The sequence below is a fragment of the Macrobrachium nipponense genome, chromosome 30 (assembly GCF_015104395.2).
Source record: "Macrobrachium nipponense isolate FS-2020 chromosome 30, ASM1510439v2, whole genome shotgun sequence".
NCBI classification, from domain to species: Eukaryota; Metazoa; Arthropoda; class Malacostraca; order Decapoda; family Palaemonidae; genus Macrobrachium; species Macrobrachium nipponense.
The window spans coordinates 26,195,706-26,221,226 of NC_087218.1; the positions used below are offsets into that span (position 1 = coordinate 26,195,706).

Here is a 25,521-nt window from a genome sequence, read left to right on the forward strand (position 1 = left end):
AGGCAAAGAAGATCTGGTAAAACTGCGTCAGGCACTGGCAGCGGGCGCTTGGGAGATTGTGTCCTTTCCCTTGCTCCTCCTTGTCCCAAATAACTACAGCAAGGCTACAGGAAGGCTGTGGGCTAGTACTGGTCAGTGCCAGGAACTGGGCACTCACCCATATAGCTACAGCATAACTACAAGAAGGTTGAGAAGTACTAGCCTTCTTATTTAGCTTAACTGGAATTGGATCTGAATGTCGATCCACATCATCTAAAAGGTCTTAAGAAATGTAGAAGAATCCAGGAATTATTTCCTGTGCCTCCTGTCCATGTCAGAATCATCAGAAGTGTCACTACAGGGCTGGCATTCATACAATAATTTTCTTACATTTATGATAAAACTGAATCTGGTACTATGTAACATTTGTGATAAAAATGATATTGTTATAATACAATAAAGTTTCATACATACTTACCTGGCAGATATATACATAGCTAAGACTCCGTCGTCCCCGACAGAAATTCAAATTTCGCGCCACTCGTTACAGGTAGGTCAGGTGATCTACCGGCCTGCCCTGGGTGGCAGGACTAGGAACCATTCCCGTTTTCTATCATATTTTTTCTCTTCCACCTGTCTCCTTGCGGGGAGGCTGGGTGGGCCCTAATCGTATATATCTGCCAGGTAAGTATGTATGAAACTTTATTGTATTATAACAATATCATTTTCATACAATCAACTTACCTGTCAGATATATACATAGCTGATTGGCACCCTTCGGTGGAGGGTAAGAGACAGCTACTTCTGGAATAGACAGGTAAACAACATATGTTGTAGGTATAAAAAACCTTGGTTCCTACCTGATAGGTGGTAGACTTTGTGGCTGTAGCCCAGGAGTCTGCATCACCTCAAGAAACTTTAGCGAGATATGTGATCTATGGCCAAGAGTTCTTGTGGGTCTGCCGAAGGGGTCTTATCCACTTACTCGGCAGAGCCTGAAAGGACTTTGTCAATGGGTGCTGATCCACTTATATGACAACACACCTTATGAAGGAGCACGCAACCAATCCCGACCACCTGATCCTAACCACCATGTTAGTATTAAAAATTGCTCCGAGTTATCCCCAAACTCTTCACAACAACCATAACTCTAATCCAAATTGCACACGCACACATTAATTTTCAAAAAAAAATTTATGATACTCATCTAATAAAAGATATCACAAGAGTTCCTTACTGAACGAAAGTGACTGGCCGCCTGTGCGGCACCTGCACCTGCTCAGCAGAAAGTCTAGAACATATCTATTAGACTTATGCATCATTTAAAGGATTGGTGTTAGCTCCTGTACCCAGGATTGTGCCCGCAGACACGAAAGGACCTAAAGAAAAACATTTTTTGTAGGTCACACGAACGTCCTTTAAATAGTGAGAAGCAAACACTGAATTACACCTCCAATATGTCGCTTCCAAGATATTCTTTAGTGACATATTTCTCTGAAAAGAGAGAGACGTAGCTACTGCTCTCACCTCATGAGCTCTCACTCTCAGGAGTTTCAAAGAGTCATCCGTGCAAGCCTTATGAGCGTCGGTAATGACGTTCCTGACAAAAAAGGCTAAAGCATTCACCGAGCACCAGAGACCTTGTCTAGAACCCCCCAACTGTTTCTTTCTCTGCATGTAAAACTTTAGAGCCCTTACTGGGCAAAGAGACCTCTCAGTTTCCCTGCCGACGAGACCCGATAAGCCTTTAACTTCGAAGTTTCTCGGCCAGGGATTCGAAGGATTTTCATTCTTCGCCAAAAATAAATCTTTGAATGCACAGATGGCTGAATCTAGTTTGAATCCCACTTTATCACTAAGGGCGTGCAGTTTACTAACTCTCTTAGCCGTCGCCAGTGACAAAAGAAACAAACATTTTCTCGTTAGGTCACGAAACGAGGCCAAATGCAGAGGTTCAAATCTTGCCGAGGACAAGAACTTCAGGACCACGTCGAGATTCCAGTTAGGGGGAGATGTAATCTTAGACTTAATGGTCTCAAAAGATCTAATCAGATCGTGTAGATCTCTATTATTTGGCAGATCTAGGCCTCTATTTCTAAAGACGGCCGAAAGCATACTCCTATAGCCCCTTATAGTGGCTACGGAGAGACGAGATTCCTCTCTCAAATATAACAGAAAATCAGCGATTTCTGTTACAGAGGTACTGGAGGAGGACAACTTCTTCGACTTGCACCACCTTCTAAATACTTCCCACTTTGACTGGTAAACTCGGATAGTGGAAGTTCTCCGGGCTCTAGCGATCGAGCTCGCCGCCTTGCGAGAAAAGCCTCTCGCTCTGACAAGTCTTTTGATAGTCGAAAGGCAGTCAGAGCGAGAGCGGGGAGGTTTTGATGAAACCTCTCGAAGTGTGGTTGTCTGAGAAGATCCATCCTTTGTGGGAGGGATCTGGGGAAGTCTACCATCCACTCCAGCACCTCCGTGAACCACTCTTGAGCTGGCCAAAAGGGGGCTATCAGGGTCACTTTTGTCCCCTTTGATGTCACAAACTTCCTGAGCACTTGCCCCAGAATCTTGAATGGGGGAAATGCGTAAACGTCTACATGAGACCAATCTAGAAGGAAGGCGTCTACTGTTAGAGCTCTGGGGTCTTCTACTACTGAGCAAAAGACTTCCAGTCTTTTTGAGAGGAACGTGGCAAAGAGGTCGACATGAGGAGTCCCCCAAAGAGACCAGAGACTCCGACAAACTTCTGAGTGGAAGGTCCATTCGGTGTGAAGGACCTGGTTCCTCCTGCTCAGCCTGTCTGCTCTCACGTTCCTTACTCCTTGAACAAACCTCGTCAAAAGGGAGATGTTCCTCTGGGATGTCCACAAAAGAAGGTCTCTTGCGAGCTCGTATAGGGCATACGAGTGTGTCCCTCCTTGCTTTTGAACGTAGGCAAGGGCGGTTGTGTTGTCCGCATTCACTTGGAATATCTTGTTCCTCACTAAAGGCTCGAAGCTCTTTAGGGCTAGGTGTACGGCAAACAGCTCTTTGCAGTTTATGTGCCATGACACTTGAAGAGCATTCCAGGTGCCTGACACCTCTCTCTTTCCCAAGGTTGCTCCCCAACCTTTTTCCGACGCGTCAGAAAACAATACAAGGTTCGGGTTCTGAGTTTCTAAAGAAGTACCCTTGTTTTCCTTCAGTGGGGGCAACCACCACTCTAAGTGGCGTTTCATCCAAACTGGAATGGGAAAACTGTCCGAAAGTAGTCCTGTCTTCATGTTCCACGATCTTCTGAGGAAGAACTGAAGAGGACGGAGATGAAGTCTTCCTAGAGGAAAGAACTGTTCGAGCGAGGAAAGGGTCCCTAATAGGCTCAACCATTCCCTCACCGAAGTACGTTCTTTCCCTAAGAAGAGAGAGACTTTCTCTAAGCCTCTCATTAGTCTCTCTTGAGAAGGAAATACTCGAAAACCCCGAGAATCCATCCGAATCCCCAGATAGACCAAGTTCTGGCTGGGGATCAGATGGGACTTCTCGAGGTTCACGAGCAATCCTAAGGTCTTTATCAGGTTTAGTGTCAAAGCAAGGTCCTCCAAACACTGTCTCTCTGACTTTGCTCTGATGAGCCAATCGTCCAGGTACAGAGAGATACTGATACCTTTCAGGTGAAGCCATCTCGCCACATTTTTCATCAGGCTCGTGAAGACCTGAGGAGCCGTGGAAAGGCCGAAACACAAGGCTCTGAATTGGAAGATCCTTCCCCCCGTCATGAAACGGAGGTACTTCTTCGACGAAGGATGAATCGGGACGTGAAAATAGGCATCTTGGAGATCCAGAGACACCATCCAATCTCCTTGGCGAAGAGCCGCAAGGACTGATGCAGAAGTCTCCATGGAGAACTTCTGTTTCTGAACAAACTTGTTCAGAGCGCTGACATCTAGAACTGGTCTCCAGCCCCCCGAGGCTTTCGCAACCAAGAAAAGGCGATTGTAAAACCCTAGGGAGCTTTGATCCAGCACTAGCTCTATTGCTCTCTTGTCCCACATTTGATCCACCATTCGTTGAAGAGTATCTTTCAACACAGGGTCCTTGTAATTGGCGGACAATTCCCGCGGAGTTGAAGTCAGGGGAGGATTGTCCAGGAAAGGAATGAGGTATCCTTTCTGTAGAACAGACATTGACCAAGCGTCTGCATCGATGAGAGTCCAGGCTTCCGCAAACCCCCGGAGCCTGGCACCTACTGGTGTTTGGAGGAATGCAGCTTCACTTTCCCCTTTTAAAGAGACAGAAAGAAGCTCTACCTCTCTTCTCAGTCGCTTTCCTTTTAGAGGGAGCTCTAGAGGGAGGACCTCCTCGAAAGGGCTGCAAAGGCATATTAACACCTTTCTTCTCTCCCACCGTCACTGGTCTCTTTTTCCTAGACGATTGAAGGAGAAGATCCTGTGTCGCTTTCTCCGTCAGCGAACGGGAAATGTCCCTCACCAACTGCGAAGGGAACAGAAAATCAGACCTGGGAGCGAATAACAATGCTGCCCTTTGCGAATGAGAAACTGCTTTCATCAGAAAAGCGCTAAAAACAGATCTCTTCTTCAAGAGACCGGCTCCAAATAAAGAAGAGACTTCCCCTGAGCCGTCCTGTACCGCCTTGTCAATGCATGACAAGATCGAAAGGAGTACGTCAGGATCGAGTCCTTCCGAGGCATGGGCCTTCTTGGCCATCACCCCAAGGGACCAATCCAGGAAGTTGAAGACTTCCAAAATATGAAAGAGTCCCTTGAGAAGATGATCCAACTCCGAAAGACCCCAAGTTATTCTTGCATTATGAAGGCTATGTCTCCTGGATGCGTCTACCAGACTGGAAAAGTCAGCTTCAGCCGAAGCTGGGAGAGTGAGCCCCATATTCTCCCCAGTCTGGTACCAAATACCTCTCTTGCCCGTAAGTCTGGGTCTTCCTGCCCAATTTCTCTCTCTGCGGGAGACAAACTCCTAATAGGAGAGGGGCTAAGAGCGTGTACGGAGCCCTTATGAATAAAAGCAGACGTCTCGCGCCTGGAAGACTCCTCGGGCTTGGTTGGCGCCTCGGGCCTGGCTGACGACTCGCGCTTGGCTGACGCCTCGCGCCTGGCTGGCGCCTCGCGCCTGGCTGACGCCTCGCGCCTGGCTGGCGCCTCGCGCCTGGCTGGCGCCTCGCGCCTCTCTGGCGCTATATCCTTGTTTGGATGACGCTTTTCTGGTGCCTCGTGCCTGGCTGGCGCCTCGCGCCTCTCTGGCGCTATATCCTTGTTTGGATGACGCTTTTCTGGTGCCTTGCGCCTGGCTGCATTCTCGTGCTTGGCTGGCGCCTCGCGCTTGGCTGGCGCCTCGTGCTTGGCTGACGCTGCTGGCTTGACAGACGTATCATGTCTGGCTAAATCCTCGCGCCTGTAAAGTTGCTCGTGCTTATCTGGCGCTTCAATCCTATAAGACGCTTCTTGTCTGGTAGAAAACTCGTGCTTGGCTGGCGCCTCGCGCTTGGCTGGCGCCTCGCGCTTGGCTGGCGCCTCGCGCTTGTCTGGCGCTTCATATTCGGCGTATGACTCCCTATCGGAAGACATCTCGCGCCTATAATACACCTCACGTCCCACAGGAGCCTCACTCCTGGCGGGAGAAGGAAGACGAGACTTCTTGACAGGAAGCCTCACGTCTTTTCTACGAGGAGGATCTTTCGAAAGGACTCCTACCAAGGCGGATAACTGTTCTTGTACAGCTAAAATAATCCTCTTGGAAGCTTCTCCGGCGTCTTCTTCAACGGGAGAGGGAGACCTCGAAGGAGTTTTGTCAAAGCCAGGGGACGTCAAAACCCTCTTAGCCGTCTTGATCGAGGGAGGCGCTTCTTCAGAAAAACGTTCGGGGCTTGAATCTAACACAGGTTCTTTCCAGTGCCTTTTCAGGGGCCTGGAAAGGTCCGAATCCTTCCACCCTCGTCTAGGAGAGGGAGAGGCGGACGAAGAGAAGCACTCTCTGAGGACGCTTTTCCTATAGCGGTCCTGAGCAGTCTGTCTAACTACAGAGCCTGCTGTAAGGGACGCCTGACCTGGGGGGAATTCTCCACAACCTCCGTACGGCTTTCGACTTTTCTTCTCCTCTGGGCTTGGGAGCTTGAAAGAGGTCTAGGCCTGGGAGCGTCGCAGAGACGGTCAGACGCCCCCTCCACAACACTGGGGGCACTCACTTCACTAAAATAATCACTTTCACAATCCTTACCTTTCATGGCAGCCATTTTGGATTTCATCCTATGAAGTGTAGCTTTCAGATCAGCGATTTCCGAGGCCGAATCTGAATGTAAAGCAAGTGAGGGCCCTGATACAGAATTAGAATCAAATGCACAGTTTAATGAAGAGTTAGAATCATTAAAAGGCTCAATAGGCCTTGTACTACCCGCACCCTTAGATGCAGCCCTTCTGACTCTATCCCTCTCTAACTTCTTCAAGTAAGAAGTTAGAGTCTTCCATTCCTCAACATTCAACCTCTCACATTCATGACAGGTGTTAGAAATAGAACAGTCAAAACCTCTACATTTGGGCATACAGTGTGAGGATCAACCGAAGCCTTCGGTATCCTCACCTTGCAGCCTACATTCACACACACACTCACACAACCACTTGAATCAGACATTCTTGAAGAAAAATCAAAAGCAAGTCCAAATCCAGTCCACGGTAGCGAATGCCAAAACAACGATCCAGGTACGTCACCAAAAAGTCCAAAAAAGATGATCAATTGTCTTGAAAAGCGAATTCCAGTCAGGAGGTAGTAGCAACGATGTTGATACCACCGGCGACAGAAAAAATATGATAGAAAACGGGAATGGTTCCTAGTCCTGCCACCCAGGGCAGGCCGGTAGATCATCTGACCTAGCTGTAGCGAGTGGCGCGAAATTTGAATTTCTGTCGGGGACGACGGAGTCTTAGCTATGTATATATCTGACAGGTAAGTTGATTGTATGAAACTGAATCTGGTACTATGTATAATACTTTTCCCAACTATCATACATTAATATGATGAAACTGGGATTTGACTAGTAGATAAAGAAGCATTTTCACCAAGATTAAATGTTTTGCTGATAATATTCTGATTATATTACTGGGAGCATAGTGAAATGGTGAAAAAATGCAATAATTTTCAACATTAATACAATATATTTCCATGAAAAATTCGGTAAAAAAATTATAACTGAAGTATCAGTATGACAACTAGGTGCACTAATGAGATGCCTTTCCAATGGCTGTCTGTCAATAACCAGGGTTGTGCAACAGGTTCGACTGAGGGGGTTGACTACCCATGGCAAACCCCACCGACCTCCCTTGGACCTCCGGTATGACTCCCCCTAGGTTTAGCGGAGTAAGGCAGGGACCTTCTTCTAAGAGAATTGGCGGGATGAGTAGCATCTCCTCCACTGACGCTGCATTGTCACTCGTCACCTTACAGGAAGTAGTGCCGCATGCATACATTTTACTACTAATGCCTTCATTGACACACTTAACTTCACCACTGAATTCCACTAATAGGTTAAATTTCTTGACAAACTTAAGACTCTAGATTGGCAATAGCATCAGGTGCGGAAGCATGGGAGCCAAGCACAGAAGAGGGTAGATTAAAAGGAGAAGGGCTATTAGCTGGAGAAAAATTGGGAAGTGGGGAGAAGGAATAGTGGAGCTATCTAACCTAGGCTAGGGTGAAATTCTAGGCTAAGGGAAGCTGGTTTCTTGGCTCTAGAGGCCACTTTCCTCTTTCTATCCCTCTCTAATTGTCTAGATGAGATTAAGTACCTTCTAGTCTTGCTAATCATTATATTTAGCTCAAGTTTTCTCCCTCCTATATTTCTACCCACTACATTTACTGCAAAATGTATGAAAATCATATGAAGATTCAATTAAAATATCCTGAAAGCTATTAAAGCTTGAAGGCCACTCAAATAAGCAATAACACTAAACTGGAATCCAACTATATAACGGATAATCAGTAAATGAAAGCTGCAGCAAACCCCAGATATTACTCGAAAGCCGGCAGAAACACAATGAAGATATAGATATCTGCTAAATCGTTTCCAGTATTCCCAGCAATGGGTGCAGCCTGTCACCTACACTAAACAATCAAAGTGCTACCACAATTCTTTAAACCTGCCACACTAGTTACAACTATATCTATATAATTAATACTTGATAAGTTACTTAAATTAGTATATTTAATACTGTATAGCACACTTACATTGACAGGGTGGCCTGTGGCTAAACTGCGGTGTACTTTTTGGGGCAAACAAAAGCTGACCTCAATCCACTTATTGAGTCTAACTTGAACGATACCTGATCTACACAACCTGTGGTCAGACAAAATTCATAATACAGTTATTTTGAAAATAGTACATTTTTATAATAAAATAAATTTTTGTATAAACTTATCAAATAATTACCAAAGCTATAGTTTCCATACCACACAGCAGCTAAAGATTAAAAAAACACGGTAGAGTTCTTTTGTTTTGGTGTAGGTAACGATCCCACCCACTTCTGGGGGGATAGGTACAACATGGCTAAAGAGCTCTATTTGTTTATGGTGTATGTCCACGAGAGGGGAGAAGGGTGGGCTCCGATCATGTAATTATTTGGCAAGTACTACAGTGCTCTCCCACTTTTATGCAGTATTAGGTTCCAGAACCTGCAATGGAAATGCAAAAGCAAAGAATATGCAAAAATCCTGTCTAAAAATTCTTATAACTGGCTTATAAATGCCAAATACCCAGTACTCCATAAACTACCATAAACTAAAATGCCTATAACTGTCTATTTTAACCTTTCACTGCTTAAAATATACCTTAAATTATCATACTAAAACAATTTAATATTTAAAACAAAAATACACCCTAAACTATCATCCAAAAACATCTTAGATTATTACCCTTTTATAACTGTTACTCTTAAGTATACATATATGCCCCCTAAAATGCTTATAACAATGATTTACTAATTTTAAAATATTAATTTTAATGTAAACAGCAAAATATCTATAAAATGTTTAATACAAATTAAATAAATCTGTCTTACAGAACGTATGACAACTAATCAAGTTACCCTGTATTGTATAAATAAGCCATTTTCTCTGACACTACTGAAGTATTAATCCTTTTTAAAATTATCACTGATCCCCTTTTTTTATAACTGTTTATTCATTAATTACCGTATTCTTTCATATTGTGTATTTGACTAAATATTGATTTTTTTTTAGAAAAATTATTTACAGCATACGTACTTATAAAGTACCCTACGTAGTTATGTATCTATCATGCGCATTCCAGGTTGGGCCCTGAACAGAGTGTAATAGATACACGATTCTCTCTCTCTCTCTCTCTCTCTCTCTCTCTCTCTCCTTAAGGGTAATGAAAGCTGTATTTGAAATGATATTACTGTGCAGTTTTTGATGATAAAGCATTTTGTACAATATTTAAAATATTTGCTAATTATTTTCATTTTATTTTCCCATCTGCTTTTACTTTTATATAGTGTACAATATGCTTCATCAAAAATCTTTACAGCAATATCATTTCAAATACAGAGAGAGGAGAGAGAGAGAGAGAGAGAGAGAGAGAGAGAGAGAGAGAGAGAGACCTATTATGCTCAGTATGGGACCCAACTTGAAATGGGCTTAATAGATGCATAATTACATTACAGGCAGTCCCCGGCTTACGACGGTTCCGGCTTACGACGTTCCGAGGTTACGACGCTTTTTCTTAAATATTCAATGGAAATTCCGTCCTGGGTTACGACGCTTGTTCCGAGGTTACGACGCTGACGCTTCCGACGCTCCGAGTTAACGACGCTTTTTAAAAAAAACGAAAAAAGCATGCTATGATAAAAATCCTTTATAGTTTAGCACAGTTACATAAGAAAAATAAAAATTTGTTTTTGGTTACCATTACAACCCAAAAAAGTTTTGAGGTTATGATGATTTTTGACAACTTTTTTTTTTCGTTATTTTTTTAATTTTTTAGTGAACGCCGCATATGCGGAAAGGAACTGAGTTTGCGCGGGCGGAATGAATACACTACAGGGGTATGCGCAGGTTTAAAAACAGGTCCAAAAGCGGCAAATTCAATAATGAATCAAAAATCATGATTGTTTCCGAGTTCATACAACACAAAAAAACAACAAGTTTCTGGTTAGATTACAACACAAATTCCAAGGTTACGACGTTTTGTTATGCTTTTTTAACGATACCTCATATGCAGAACTAGTTTTTGAGCGGAGGTGCATAAATTAATTAACGCTATTAAACTGTATGGTAAATTGACCGAACAACGACCTCGGACGGTCGAGGACGCCAAGCGTAACAATACGAAAGGACGCCACTTCAATCGCGTGCCTGCCTGCATTTCACTAGGTTGTGTGCTGAGACGTTGCTGAAATTCCTTGCCATTTTCGCAAATTTACAATGGCTCCTAAACGCCAAAGTACTTCCTCCGATGATAGTTCATCCAAGAAGAGGAAGGTCATCACGATGGAGGTCAAATATACGTGATAAAGCGTTCGGAGAAGGGAGAAACTAACACCGAAATAGGCCGTTCTTTAGGCTTGAGCAGGACCACGGTGGTAACCATTGTGAAGGATAAGGAACGTATTCTGAAGCATGTTAAGGATGCTGCACGATGAAGTCAACGGTGATAAACGAGAAGCAACGTAGCCAGAGCATTGTTGAAATGGAGAAATTGCTCATGATCTGGCTGGAGGACCAGAACCAGCGACGTGTTCCGGTGAGCTTAAGTGTGATCCAGGAGAAGGCTAGAGCGCTGCATGAGGCAGTAGTGAAAAAGTTGTGGCGAAGGCAGTGCTGGTGGTGAATTTTCCGCGAGTAGAGGTTGGTTTAACCGTTTTAAGGCTCGTGCAAATTTGCATAATGTGAAGCTGCAAGGTGAAGCTGCTAGTGCTGATAGCGAAGCAGCAGAAAGTTTTCCAGGTGGTTTTGGCTGAGATAATTAAGGATGGTGGTTACACGGCTGACCAAGTCTTTAATGTGGATGAGACTGGATTATTTTGGAAAAGAATGCCAAATCGAACGTACCTTTCCAAGGAGGAGAAGTCAGCACCTGGCCATAAAGCTGGAAAGGAGCGACTGACTTTGCTGTTTGGGGCCAATGCAAGTGGTGATTTGAAAACTGAAGCCCTTGCTGGTGTATTTGGCCGAGAATCCCAGGGCTTTCAAGGGCATTTTCAAGAGTCAAACTCCCTGTGATTTGGAAATCTAACAAGAAGGCGTGGGTTACCTAATGGTCTTCGAAGATTGGTTCAATGACCATTTCGTGCCAGCAGTGGAGCGGTATTTGACTTTCGAAGGGTCTGCCTTTTAAGGCCCTCTTAGTCCTGGACAATGCCCTGGTCACCCTTCAAATTTGAGCGACATGCATCCTAATGTGAAGGTGGTGTACCTCCCACCCAATACCACACTCGCTGATACAGCCAATGGACCGGGAGGGAGTAATAGCTAATTTCAAGGCTTACTACCTTAGAAGGGCCATACGTTTTGCTTTGAGGGCCATAGAAAGCTAACAAGGAGTTGACACTGAAGCAATTCTGGAAGGGCTACAACATTGCAGATGCAGTGAAGAACATTGCAAGTGCTTGGACGAGGTGAAGACGACCACTTTAAATGGGGCCTGGAGGAAACTGTGTCCACAGTTGGTGCACAGTTTTGAAGGCTTTGACCAGGCAGAAGACGTCGAGACTGTGACGAGGAAGATCGTAGGGCTAAGCAAGAGGCTGAAACTAGATCTTGAACCTGATGATGTAACAGAGCTGCTGGCTTCCCATGGAGAGGAATTGTCTGCAGAGGACTTACTAGAACTTGAACAACAAATGATGAGGAAGAGGAGGCGGCACCAGAGCCAAACCCAGGTCATTAACTGTGAAAGGCTTGTCAGAGGGTTTTACTCATCTGGAGAGAGCCTTGGCTTCTTTGAGGCAGAAGACCCTAAACGTTTCTAGGTTTGACAAAATCAAGAGAGGAATCATGGATTTGGTGACTTTCTACAAGGAGACCCTGAAGGAGAAGCAGACGAAGAGAAGTGTGCAGTCCAGGCTTGACACTTTCTTTCACAAGTCTCCAGTACCACCACCTCCCACTCCTAGTCCTGGTAAGGAATTCTGAACTGTTTTACTTAATTTATGTGTTTTACATAGTGTACATATTAAAAATGTGTTCAAAATTTTTTCAAATGTAACAACTAAATGTAAGAGTAAATAGTAACTTCATTAATTTTCATCATTTGTAATTTTATTGCAGAAGTGGTGACAGTTCCAGATCCCCCTGTACTACCTGTACAGTTCCAGATCTCCCTGTACTACCTGTGACAGTTCCAGATCTCCCTGTACTACCTGTGACAGTTCCAGATCCCCCTGTACCTGGACCCTCTGTATCAGCCCGCCCACCTGTACGTGTACAATCAGGTAAGCAATTTCATTTTTCTCATTTTCATGTTGGAAATTGTTTACACCCTACATACATACGTACACTAACTTACATAGTGGTACAATGTGTTTGATGTTGCATAACCTTATTATTTTTTTTTTTTTTCATTTCAGACCCCTTTGATAGTGCCAGTGACCCAGATGACCCTGAGCCTTTCCATGGTTTTGATGCCTCGCCCTATACATCAGGTAAGGAATCCTTAACAAATTTGTATAAAATGTTTTATAAATTGCTAATAGAAATTTTATTAAAAGTGTACATATGCTACAATTACATCCACCTTATAATATATTTATGTAACCCTATCATTCTTTCCAGATGTAGATGTTCCCTCATCAGTTGATACGAGTATCACCTCTCCAGAGCCCAAATCAGTTGATACGAGTAGTATCACCTCTCCCATTTTCCTTCAGGTAAAAGAATTCTTCATTTTTTATATTGAAACATACGTATTTCTGGGCTCAGCTCGTGGGTCGCTGCGGCGAAATATCCTTTAATCTATTATTTCTAGGGTAAATGTACTACACTTACCAGAGAATAAATAAATAAAGAAAAAGGTCAGTACAACTGACTCGCTCACCCTCCAGAGGGTTGTCGGTATGAACACTATGGCGAGTGAGACCACTACCACGAGCCGAATGCCAATAGAAATCTCCCACTACAAAATCCCCACAAGAGGAGAGCCGACCCACAGAGTGGGCAGCAACTACTACTACTCCATCCCATGCTGCCGACTGCTGCGCCTCTGGTGGCCATCCTTTTCAGTTTAGCGCACACGATACACACGTGCCCTTTTTTACTCTGTGCTTTTTGTGCCCTTTTCTTTGGATTTCTTTATCATGGAGCGTGCAGCCATCGCAGCAGCTAAGTTAAGTACTCAGTGTTTATTGCTATTTGGTTTTTGGTTTTTTTTTCCGGCCCTGAGCCCGTATTTGCCGTTTTTTTAGGTATAAATACGAACTCTAGGTCGGAAGCATGGCAGCATGTTCTGCCTCGTGGTGGGTTCGTTCTTGGTCGCCCATACCCAGAACATCCCCTTACTTAAGTACGCTCTATTTTATTCATCCGCTTTGTTTAGGGTACGGTCTACACGGTTTTGTCATGCATGCATGTCTTTTACCTTATGTAGGCTCCTTCCATCCAGACCCTAGCCACGGCTCTTAGTATCGGCCTCGGCTAGCTTTGAGTGGTAGACTTTCCTTCGGGTTAGTCGTACACATCCTGGATTTTTTCTCCTACTATTTTGTTTTCTTTCTTTCATATTATTCATTTGAATTATTTATATGATATTTGTTTAGGTTAGTTAGGCGTCTGGCTTTGCTTAGCCTAGGTGGTGGCCCATAGGGCCTATATGATACCGCTCTTCAGTTCGGTTGCTTCCCGATAGCATCTCTCTGATCAGCTGGTTATGTTTCTAGGCTATGTTGTCCATTGTTTTGTACTTACCGCCCATGGTCACTACGTGATCACGGGGCAGCAGAACGCCTGTCCAGTCCACCTTCCCCCCCTCCCGCTCTTCCATAGAGTCGGGGGGGGTGGGTCGGTCTGCCCATGCTCGCTCTGCATACCCGAGCCCGCCTCCCTCTCTCCCCCAGCGGAGGGAGTAGAGGGACGGGACAGACCCAGACTGGACTCGACCTCTCCGGCTTCTCGGTCCGGCCGGATGGTAAGGTGGGGGGGGACTGGCCTTTCCTCCCTCCGTTGCTACTCCGTCGCTCCGTTGCTAGCCCGAGTCTGTATGTCCTCTCGCTCTTTCCCACCTTACTAGGGCTCCTTTTACTACCGGAGACCTGGCATCCAGCGGAAAGATGCTAGTCCACCCAGCAGGGTGACCGGGGCAGACAGTTGGTCCCTTCTAACCACTCCGTCTCGCTGAGTTACGACACTCCGCCACGCACTGGGACTTAGTCCGGTACGTTCAAGTTTTATAGGTTTAAGAATCTATTATGTTAAACTAGTAAGTTTATCTTAAGCTACCTTAAAACCATCCCCCCTCCCTGACCTGTTTCACCGGATCTCTCCGGGGTTATAGCCTATTCAGGCGATAAGGGAGGGGTTATGCCCAAATTTTTCCGAGCTCCGGCATGCAAACGGAGTTCTTCTGTCCTTTAGCCTGTAAGTGATAGTCTTTAAGATACTCATGTGTCTTTTCACTTACAGACCACCAACTGTGAGCATCCGGGATGCGCCGCCACACTTCAGACCCATGTGGGACATGAAGTTTTGCCGGTCCCATGCTCCATGCGCGACTCCGCACGGGGACATCCAGGTCTGGTACCACGAGACGTGTACCATTTGTTATGATCTGGTGAGCCAGCTCTTAGACGGGGTAAGTATTCCAACTCCGTTTTAACTGGTCTTCATTTGTTATAGTGCTTAAGTTTTTACATTAATCCCTAACTTAAGATAAAATTCATGGGGTTTTGTAGCCCCTATAATTTTAAGTTAAGTTAAGCTTTTTAAATTGGTTGGTTTTTTAGTTTTAAGTTTAATCTTAAAATCTAATCATACCCTCTCTTCCAGGCTCCGGCTGTGAGGGATACCGCACTGGCAACCCTGCGGGCCTGGGTCGGCGGTTTTGGGAGAACGCCGCCAAGGGTATGCCCTACATTCTTGAGAAGAAGTTGGCGGTACTAATCTTCCCCGGAGGCAAGGCTACAGGCTACGTCGACCCAGCAGAGGCGGCCCCCGAACTATCGCTTTCATCCAGCAACAGCTGGCTGCCTCGTTGACGGACCAAGGCCAGGACTCTCCTCGGAAGTCGCGACGCTTGATATTAATGTTGAACCTATGGTAGGTGTAGACGACCTGTTGGTCGAGGTAGTACGTTGGACACCCAAGGGATGCCCTTGGGTGCTACTGGATCTTCTACCCCTGCAACCTCTCCATCCTTCCAAGGCTTACGGGTAATGAACTATATACTTCTCCTGACGCTTCCGTAGACCCAAGGTCAAAGGTCAATCAGTGAAAACCTTGACGAAGACGTCGTCGTCGTCTAAAAAGTCGGCGTCGGCGTCATCTTCTTCTCGTAAAGTCTCCGGCTAGGAATCCCGGAGCAGAGAGATCTAAAGCTTCTGGGTCCGGCTCTAAGTCCTCTAGGAGTAAATCCTCCAGGGAGAGATCTCATACTCCAGCGGAGTCCGTCGTTCCGCTTCCTTGGGTTCCGGTTCAGAGCCACCCTTCCACCTCCGCAGCAGCTCCGGCTTTGGACTCCAACGCTGGTCTGTTGCACAAGTGGGCGATCTGGTTGGTTTCTCTGAAAAACAGCATGGAACAAATGATCTCCCGGTTGTCTGATAGATCACCTCTCAGACAACATTATAGCTGGACTGAGCCAAGCTCCACTAGCCTCTTCTCCACCTTTCAGCACAGGGGAGCCCATTACCCCCGTATGACTCTCTACCTCCGTTCTCAATGAACAACCCTTGGAGAGTAGCGTCATACGCCCCTTCCAAGACGGGCTTATCTCTATCCCGGATGTGGAACTCGGAGGATTGAGACTTCGAGTTCTACCCGGAAGACCTTCAGCCTCCGTTCATCGGCTACGCCAGGCTCACCGCCTCAGCCATGACTCGGGACGATAAGGTACCAAAAGAGACAGTCCTCTATTCACGAGACCAGGCTCAGAGAGAATGGCTCAGGTGTCTAGAGGACATGGATTGTTCCAACACGAAAATCCAACCCTTTAAGAGTCCGTTTACGATCTTTACGATGGAAGAGAGTACCCCGCTCCCTTTCTTGACAAAGATCGCGACAACCCACCATTCCAGCAGCCCAGAAGGGGGATTCCATGCCTCAGCTGAAGGAAGCAGATCCTACGTCCTCCTTTACTTCCTTCAGCCGGTTGAATTGGTGGGAAGATTTGCCCAAAACCACCTTCAGCTGGCAAACTCAAACTCCAAAGACTGTGCTATGGAGCAGTTTGGTGAGAAGCTTCCTAGGCTTCCAGATAGCCTTATTCAGGCGGAATTCGATTCCAAATCGCGGGTTAGCCAGGTCTATTAATTCCATGGCTATGACTGAGGTGGCTACCATTGCCTATGGATCGGAGCCACTCTTTAAGCTTCTTACCAAATCTTTGACTCAAACGGTTGCAGTCGGATATGTTTGAGTTCGCCACTGCTAGGACGAATTGTAGGAAGCATGTCCTACAAGAAGCAACAATTCGGCACGAGCCGAATAAGTTTGCTTACGTCAAGCATCTGGGGAGCAGACCTCTTCCCAGAAGCGATGGTGAGGAGTTCAAGCAGAGGCTACGAGATTGAACCAAAGCCTTAAAGACCGTTGGGGTCTTACGGCCAAGAGACGACGGAGGATCAAGCCGGTAAGGGTACGGCTCCAAGGAAACCCAAGACGTTTCCAGCCCATACCAGAAGAAACATCCACGCTTTTCTCAGCAGGTTCCGGCTGTTCCCTTGGTGCAAACAGCCCAACCCTCTACCTCAAAGGCTCAATCGCAGCCGATTTATGTTATCTCCCCTCAGCCTCAACCCTCCACCTCTTACTCTCTCCTCCCAGCCTACAATCAGGTCTTCGAGGGTCAAGCTTTCCCAGAAGTATGACCGCTCGGGTAAGGGAGGCAGAGGTAAGCGATCCTTTCGTGGGAGAGGATCGGGAGGTCCCTTTAATAGAGGCAAGCATTTCAGGGGAGGCCGAGGAGGCTACCAAAACCAATGAGGATTTTCAGGTAGGAGGGAGGCTGTTTCACTTTCGCCACCGGTGGAACTTCAGCAAGTGGGCTCAGAGCATTGTGTCAAAAGGCCTGGGTTGGAGCTGGTTAGCGAGCCCACCCCCATCCAGACCTTTTCCGCCAACTTCCTTCCAAGGAATTGACGGAGTATGCAGAGGATCTCCTTCAGAAAGGAGCTATAGCGAGAGTCAACAGGTAAAATTTCAAGGTCGCTTGTTCAGCGTGCCAAAGAAAGGCTCACAAAAAAGAAGGGTAATCTTAGACTTGTCCCGCTTAAACTTAGCCATTCGCTGCGACAAGTTCAAGATGCTCACGATCTCACAGGTGCGGACCTTACTTCCCCGTGGGGGCCGTCACCACTCTATCGATCTTACAGACGCTTACTATCATATCCCTATTGCAAGACACTTCCGTCCGTATCTGGCTTCAAGATAGGAGACCAGACATTCCTTCAAGGTAGTTCCTTTCGGGCTCAACGTAGCACCCAGGGTGTTCACGAAGCTGGCGGAAGTAGTAGTTCAACAACTAAGATCGCAAGGGGTTATGGTAGTAGCGTATCTCGACGATTGGTTGATCTGGGCTTCAACAGTCGAGGAATGCAACAGAGCAACACTGAAAGTGATTCAGTTCCTGGAATATCTAGGCTTCAAGATAAACAGACCAAGTCAAGACTCACTCCAGAGTCAAACTTTCAGTGGCTAGGCATTCAATGGAATCTACCTCCCATACTCTGTCGATTCCATCAACCAAGAGGAAAGAAATAGCGAAGTCAGTCAAGCAATTTCTGAGTCACAAACTGGCGTCAAGAAGAACTCAGGAAAGGATCCTGGGTTCACTCCAGTTTGCATCAGTGACAAACATCCTGATGAAAGCCAAACTGAAAGACCTAACCAGAATCTGGCGCTCACGAGCAAATGTCAGGTCCAGGACAAATTATCCTCAGTCCCTCTGATTCTACGGAATCGACTCCGGCCGTGGGCGAAAGTCAAGAACTTATCGGTATCAGTGCCCCTTCAGTTTCCTCCACCAGGAATTACCATCCACACAGACGCTTCATTAAGCGGTTGGGGAGGATATTCCCAGTTCAAGAAAGTTCAAGGAACCTGGTCACCTCAGTTCCGTCAGTTCCATATAAACGTACTGGAAGCAATGGCAGTGTTCTTGACTCTGAAAAGGTTACGTCCGCCAAAGTACTCCCATATAAAGCTAGTCTTGGACAGTCGCAGTGGTAGTACATTGTATAAACAGAGGAGGCTCCAAATCACGTCATCTAAATCATGTCATGGTAGCCATCCTTCTCTCTGGCTGGACAAAGTTCAGTTTGGCATCTCTCCTCCACCCACATAGCTGGAGTGAGAAACGTCATAGCAGATGCTCTATCCCGATCAGTACCTCTAGAGTCGGAATGGTCACTGGACAACAGTTCGTTCCAATGGATTCTTCAGAGAGTTCCAGGCCTACAAGTGGATCTCTTCGCAGCTCAGCGAACCACAAACTCCCATGTTATGTGGCCCCCAACCTGGACCCTCTGGCCTATGCCACGGACGCCCTGGCTCTAGACTGGAACAACTTGGGAGAAGATTTATGTCTTTCCTCCAGTGAATCTTCTCATGAAGGTATTTGAACAAACTCAGGACATTCAAGGGTCCAAAGTGGGCTCTAGTAGCCCCAGACTGGCCGAAGAGCAATTGGTACCCTCTAATTCTGGAACTGGGTCTTCGCCCTCTTCGGATTCCCAGTCCCAGGCTCTCCCAGTCAGTACAAAAGAAGACTGTGTTCGCTTCCCTCATGGGATTCTCAAAACCCTAACTTTATGGATTTCATGAAGTTTGCAGCGAAAAAGGGATGCGAATATTGACCCTCAAAAATATTCTCTTCTTGGAATCCGATAAAAGAGATTCAACTTTGAGACAGTATGATGCTGCTGTCAAAAAGTTAGCAACCTTCCTGAGAGAATCAGATATTAGGATCATGACAATCAATTCAGCTATATCCTTTTCAGATCTTTATTTGAAAAAGGCTTAGCAGCTAGCACGATTACGACAAACAAGTCAGCCTTGAAAAAGATTTTTCAATTTGGTTTCAACATAGACTTGACAGATTCCTACTTCTCGTCTATTCCCAAGGCGTGTGCTAGACTTAGACCTTCTGTAGGCCTACGTCAGTATCATGGTTCTTAAACGATGTTCTAAAGCTGGCTTCAGAAACTGATAATGACACATGCTCGTTTATAATGCTCTTAAGAAAAACTCTATTTTTATTAAGCTTGGCCTCAGGAGCTAGAATTTCAGAACTGTCGGCTTTATCCAGAGATCCGGATCATATTCAGTTCCTTCCCACAGGGGAAGTGCTACTTTCTCCGGAACGTAGTTTTATAGCTAAGAATGAAGATCCTTTGATGAGGTGGGAACCATGGAAGGTACTACCCCTTCCACAAGATGTATCTCTTTGCCCAGTTTCAACTTACGAGCCTTTCTGTCTAGGACCTCCTCATCCTCATCGGGTCCTCTCTTTAAGAGAGAAAAAGGTGGTACTTTATCTATTAAAGGCATCAGCAACAAATCCTGTACTTCATTAAACAAGCCAAATCCTGACTCTTTTCAAAAGCACATGATGTCAGGGCAGTAGCCACCTCAATTAACTATTTCCAACATATGAACTTCGATGAGTTGAAAAAGTATACTGGGATGGAAATCGCCGACAGTGTTCAAACGTCATTACTTAAAGTCCTTGGAAGCTCTGAAATTTTCAGCAGTAGCAGCGGGTAACCATAGTTTCCCCCGACTCTACCTAATCTTTAGTAGAAGATCCAGTCCTCCTTTCTACCTGCCTCACTCAACAGTTCGTCTATTCCTGCCTTGTTCATCTACGGTTACCTTGTGTCTTAGCTGCTTTTATGATGATGTGGTGGGTGTCCCTTATTTTTTTGCTAGGGACACTCACAATTGATTGTGGATATTGATCTCTTGGATGTCATCCCCTTATTTTTATGCTAGGGGATACATCTTATTTGTAATAGTTACGGGTTTTGTATATTAAGTTATATACATTCCTTTATATGTTATTATTGTTGAGTTTGTTTTGTTCAACTTATTATGTTAATTGCTCTGGATTTCTGATACATATCTTTACACAGATACTATTTTGGTACATATATGCCATATTACCCCTGTATATATGTAAATTACCTTAAGTTAAGGAAAATATTAGAATTAAGTTTAATTTAAGCATATTTCTATTTTGTATCACTGTGTATATGATCTTTATTAGCAATTATATTCTTTTATTTTATTTTATTTTACCTTTTATTTGAGACCTCTTTTTTGTTTTGTTGATTTGTTTTTTGTTTACAATCTGCTATTTCTCTGGTACGATTTCGCGCAGCGACACGAGCTGAGCCCAGAAAAGGGATTTGACGTAAGGAAAAATCTATTTCTGGGCGATTCTTGGCTCGTGTCGCCAGCGAAATCCCGCCCTACCCATCCCATCGCCCAAGATTGTCTGCTAACTTCAGGATGGCCACCAGAGGCGCAGTCGGCAGCATGGGATGGAGTAGTAGTAGTTGCTGCCCACTCTGTGGGTCGGCTCTCCTCTTGTGGGGATTTTGTAGTGGGAGATTTCTATTGGCATTCGGCTCGTGGTAGTGGTCTCACTCGCCATAGTGTTCATACCGACACCCTCTTGGAGGGTCTGAGAGCGAGTCAGTTGTACTGACCTTTTTCTTTATTTATTATTCTCTGGTATGTGTTAGTACATTTACCCTAGAAATAATAGATTAAAGGATATTTCGCTGGCGACACGAGCCAATCGCCCAGAAATAGATTTTTCCTTACGTCAAAATCCCTTTCACACTACATATGTCAAACAGTAATAACATGTGCAGTAGTTACAGTAGTAGTAACTATCATTTTATATATTTTTTATCATTCCAGACTCCCAAGCACCTGCCCATCCCACTCCATAGCCCAGCCACCCACTCTCTTGTACCATATGGCCATCCCAGTAAGCAAGCCAACCACTAGAATTTGGTAAGGACATTTTTTTTTATTAATGTTTTATTATTACATATGTAATAACCATGTTATGTATGTAACATACATACTATATAATCATATGTACTATTACATTATCATTCCAGACTGGCATGCACCTGTGACTTACATAAACCAGACCTCTACATAGCCTACATGTCTTCATTTGCTGAAGGTAAGGAATTCTCAGTTGTGTTTAATGTTTGCATACGTACAATAAAATTTTTGTACACCTAAGTGGTTACATACTGTCCTTTAATATTAATTCTTCATTCCAGACTGCCCATCATCCTAGCCTGTTATCTGTGATAAAGCACACTGAAGTTAGGTTTGGAATGCATCCTTATCATGAATGCTCTACACCTCCACCTCCATCTCCCACAACCTAGACTCACTAAAAGTTGGTAAGTTATGTAAGGAATTTCTAAATTAAGTTTTATACTACATGTTATATGTGATATTAAACCACTGTATGGTGCATATTACTGTATGTAACTTACTATGCATAGAGTACTTACTGACAAAATTATTTTTTGTACATTCCAGAACCCCCTGAATGATGTAGGCTATGGGGCCACATAAGACTTTGTCCATCCAGGGTTACATTGAACGACAACTTTAAACTAAAAGTAAGGAATTAATTAACATACATTAACTCTTTTAGTACTCTTGATATATCTACAGTAATTAACATATTGCATTCACAACTTTCTGTAGTGTATATTTTGTACACTAATTTTGTTACTTTTTCCTTCCAGAACCAACATTTTTCACACAACTCCAGGTTGTTACTAACAAATTACTACTACAAGTGTCATCAAGGGATAACTACAAGTAGAAGCACCATTTTTGGATGGAAAAAACCCTTCAGGAAAGTATACGTATCACATGTAACATGTAGTGTAACAAAGTATGAACAGTAAGGTTTTTACATACAGTAGTACATATTACATACGTACATAACTTTTTTTTACAGGAATTTCCAACAAGTTGATTATGTACTACATGTTATAAACCACTGTACGTATGGTTACTGTATGTAACTTACTAAACATACATAACATGACTTAACTTTGATACTTTTTTGGTACATTCCAGAAAACCAGGAACCCCCTCCATGATGCAGGCTGGATGGGGCCACATAAAACTTTGTCCAGGTTACTACATAACATAAAGGTAAGGAATTTAATACATAGTGTAGTAAACATACATTAAGTAAGTTTATACGTACATACTAAAAAAAAGTGACCAAGATCTCTCACATGGGATAAGTGATCAAGGTCCCTCATGGAATTACGTACATACTGTTACACTCCCTGCTGACAGGGGGTGTAGACCAATCATTTATACTATGCATACCAGTTGATATTAAACCACTGTATGGTGCATATTACGGTATGTAACTTACTATGCATTGAGTACTTACTGACAAAATTATTTTTTGTACATTCCAGAACTTCCCCCTGAATGATGTAGGCTATGGGGCCACATAAGACTTTGTCCATCCAGGGTTACATTGAACGACAACTTTAAACTAAAGGTAAGGAATTAATTAACATACATTAACTAAGTTTTATACAGTTATATATGTGATATTAAACAACTGTATGGTGCATATTACTGTATGTAACTTACTATGCATAGAGTACTTACTGACATACTAATTATTTTTTGTACATTCCAGAAACCCCCTGAATGATGTAGGCTATGGGGCCACATAAGACTTTGTGCATCCAGGGTTACATAGCAGGACAACTTTAACTAAAAGTAAGGAATTAATTCACATACATTAACTTTTTTACTCTTGATATAACTCAAAGTAATTTTGGAATTATAAACTAAAAGTAAGGAATTAATTAACATACATTAACTCTTTTACTCTTGATATCTATAATTTTACATATTGCATTCAGGACTTTGTGTAGTATTTTGTACTAATTGTGTTATACTTTTACCTTCCAGAGCTACCAGACTGGGATTTTAGTGTACTCCAGGATCTACCAAATACTACTACGAAGTGTACAGCAATGCATAATATAGTGTTTAGTGTATAATTCTAACCTAAGGATTAAGTGTATAGTTACATTGTGCTTTATAGTGTCACAAGAGTTTAATAAAGAATTATACCTTCAAGAACCATCCTTTGCCATTGAAATAACCACACTACACATCATGCAATATACTTGCATGTCACACAGGTAAGGTCTCTAACTTTTTCTTAGTTTAAAGCATATTTCCAAGTGTCGTTCCGGCTTACGACGATTTTCGGCTTACGACGCGCCTCAAGAACGGAACCCCCGTCGTAACCCGGGGACTGCCTGTATTTATAAAGTATGCTGTAAATCATTTCTATCATAAAAATCAGTATTTAGTCACATACAAAATATGAAAAAATACAGTAATTAGTGAATAAATAGTGTTGCTCTACAAAGAAAAAGCAAATTGGTTTTAATAATTTTAGAGATATTGTCAATAGAAAATATCCGCAAATTAGCGAAAGTTCACTGTGGAAAAGTGAGCAAGAGTTGGTGAAGTAGAATGAGCCATTGGTTGGCAAGGACTTGCAACATCTTTGCCACGCACCTGTCTTCTCTGATATTGAAACCTCATGCGAAGAGGACTGCACGGAGAACCTCTTCTGACATCATGTTTTGAGAGACAGACTCATCTTCATTGAACTTGTAGCAACACTAATGCTAGTGTTGACAAGCAGGGCTGGATCACTGTATGACTTATGTCCTCCTGCCCTGTGCCAGAATCGGGATGGTGAGCTGTCTCAAAGGTACAATCCCTACCTGGATGCAGCACTAGTTCTAGAGGGGGGAACCCTAGACCAGTGACAGGAGTGCAAACCGAAATCTGTGCTCCTGATGCCCACCGAAACACTAGACCTAGTGTTAAGTGTAACTGGTCCTAGTCCTGAAGGATTAGGAGAGCCTACAGGATATCCAACTGCTTCCTCTGTGTAAGGAGGCAGACCATTTGAAGTCTTAGGGGGCAGAGAGGGTACCTTCTTCTTGAACTGACAAAGTCTTAGGAGAGGAAGAGGAGGCGGCGGCATTAGATGATGATGACTGAAGATGTGGATAGTGACAAGGATGATGACGACGAAGATGAGGATGATGACAAGGACAAAGACGACCACACCTTTCCTCGACTGCTTGAGTGTATGATGAGATGATCCGAGGATTTATCTTGAAATACCAACCTTTGTCACTGAATTCCGAAAGAGACAAACTCATCAGAATTCTCTCTGTCAGCCTTATACCTCTTGGCAAAACTGAGAGGGTCCAGCACCAGGGGGGCACTCTATCTGTCCTGCTAGAACCAACAACAGGAGGGGTAGATCGTGGGTGATAATCAAACTATGATGACGGCAACACAGGAAGGAGGGATAATCTTCTAGTGCTAGCTGGAAACTGGTAAAAACAATCAAAGATTGTAAAACAAGGAATCTGTGGCATCTGGCAACCCGTGCATATACGCTGCCGATGTTTGGTCATCAACCAAGCTCGGACCCCCACACTATGCCAGTCTTTCCTTTTACCGCTTTGGAGAGCGAAGTTTTGCTTCACTCTCCTTTTCCAAGCCGGTTTTCTTTTTTTCGTAGCCTGCGTTTTATTTCTTTTTATTCAGCCTAGAAGTTCCGTGGATGTTTTTAGACAAGCCTTCCTTGTTGCCATTTTGAACTTCCTCAGGACAGATGCTGTTGCAGTGGATACAACTTTGACTCTGCATCAGCATAGCTTGCGTTGTGTGTGATTGGCTGGTCCACCTCCGAAGAGAGTGTTGCCCCTTGAGAGAGACAGGACCCCTTGCTTTGGTTTGGCGTTTTAGTTTGAGAATGTGTGTATTGACATTTGTGTTTTAATGTATCTTTCACACATGCCGGGGGTGGTCTGAAGTTCGAATCCCGGCTTGGCTAACGCGGAATCAGAGGAATTTATTTCTGGTGATAGAAATTAATTTCTCAATATAGTGTGGTTCGGATCCCACAATAAGCTGTAGGTCCCGTTGCTAGGTGACCAATTGGTTCCTAGCCATGTAAAAATATCTGATCCTTTGGGTCAGCCCTAGGAGAGCTGTTAATCAGCTCAGTGGTCTGGTAAAACTAAGATACAGTAATACCTCGACATACGAGTGTACCAACATACGAAAAATTTGAGATACGAGGAAAGTTTCGAGCAAATTTTTGCCCTGAGATACGAGACAAATTTGAGATAAGAGGATAAGAGATGGTTCCCGATGTGGCCGCTAGATGGCCGAGTGTGCGAGAGACTGCTCACAAGGACAGCATCGCTCGCTCTTTCCCGTCGGATCTCCGTCACGGCGTAAAGTTATCTC

General features: G+C 44.2%; 1 protein-coding gene across 3 annotated transcripts in view; it reads right to left on the reverse strand.

The window, feature by feature from the left end:
• The window catches only part of LOC135202384 (GATOR1 complex protein NPRL3-like), a 138,458-nt gene that overhangs the window by 101,049 nt on the left and 11,888 nt on the right, over positions 1–25,521 (reverse strand). For all 3 annotated transcript variants that reach the window (XR_010311726.1, XM_064231761.1, XM_064231762.1), the window contains exon 3: positions 8,212–8,320. Coding sequence is in view for 2 of the 3 variants with exons in the window: in XM_064231761.1 (XP_064087831.1) it covers positions 8,212–8,320 (109 nt within the window). In the remaining variant the exon portion in view is untranslated. The remainder of the gene's footprint in view (positions 1–8,211; positions 8,321–25,521) is intronic.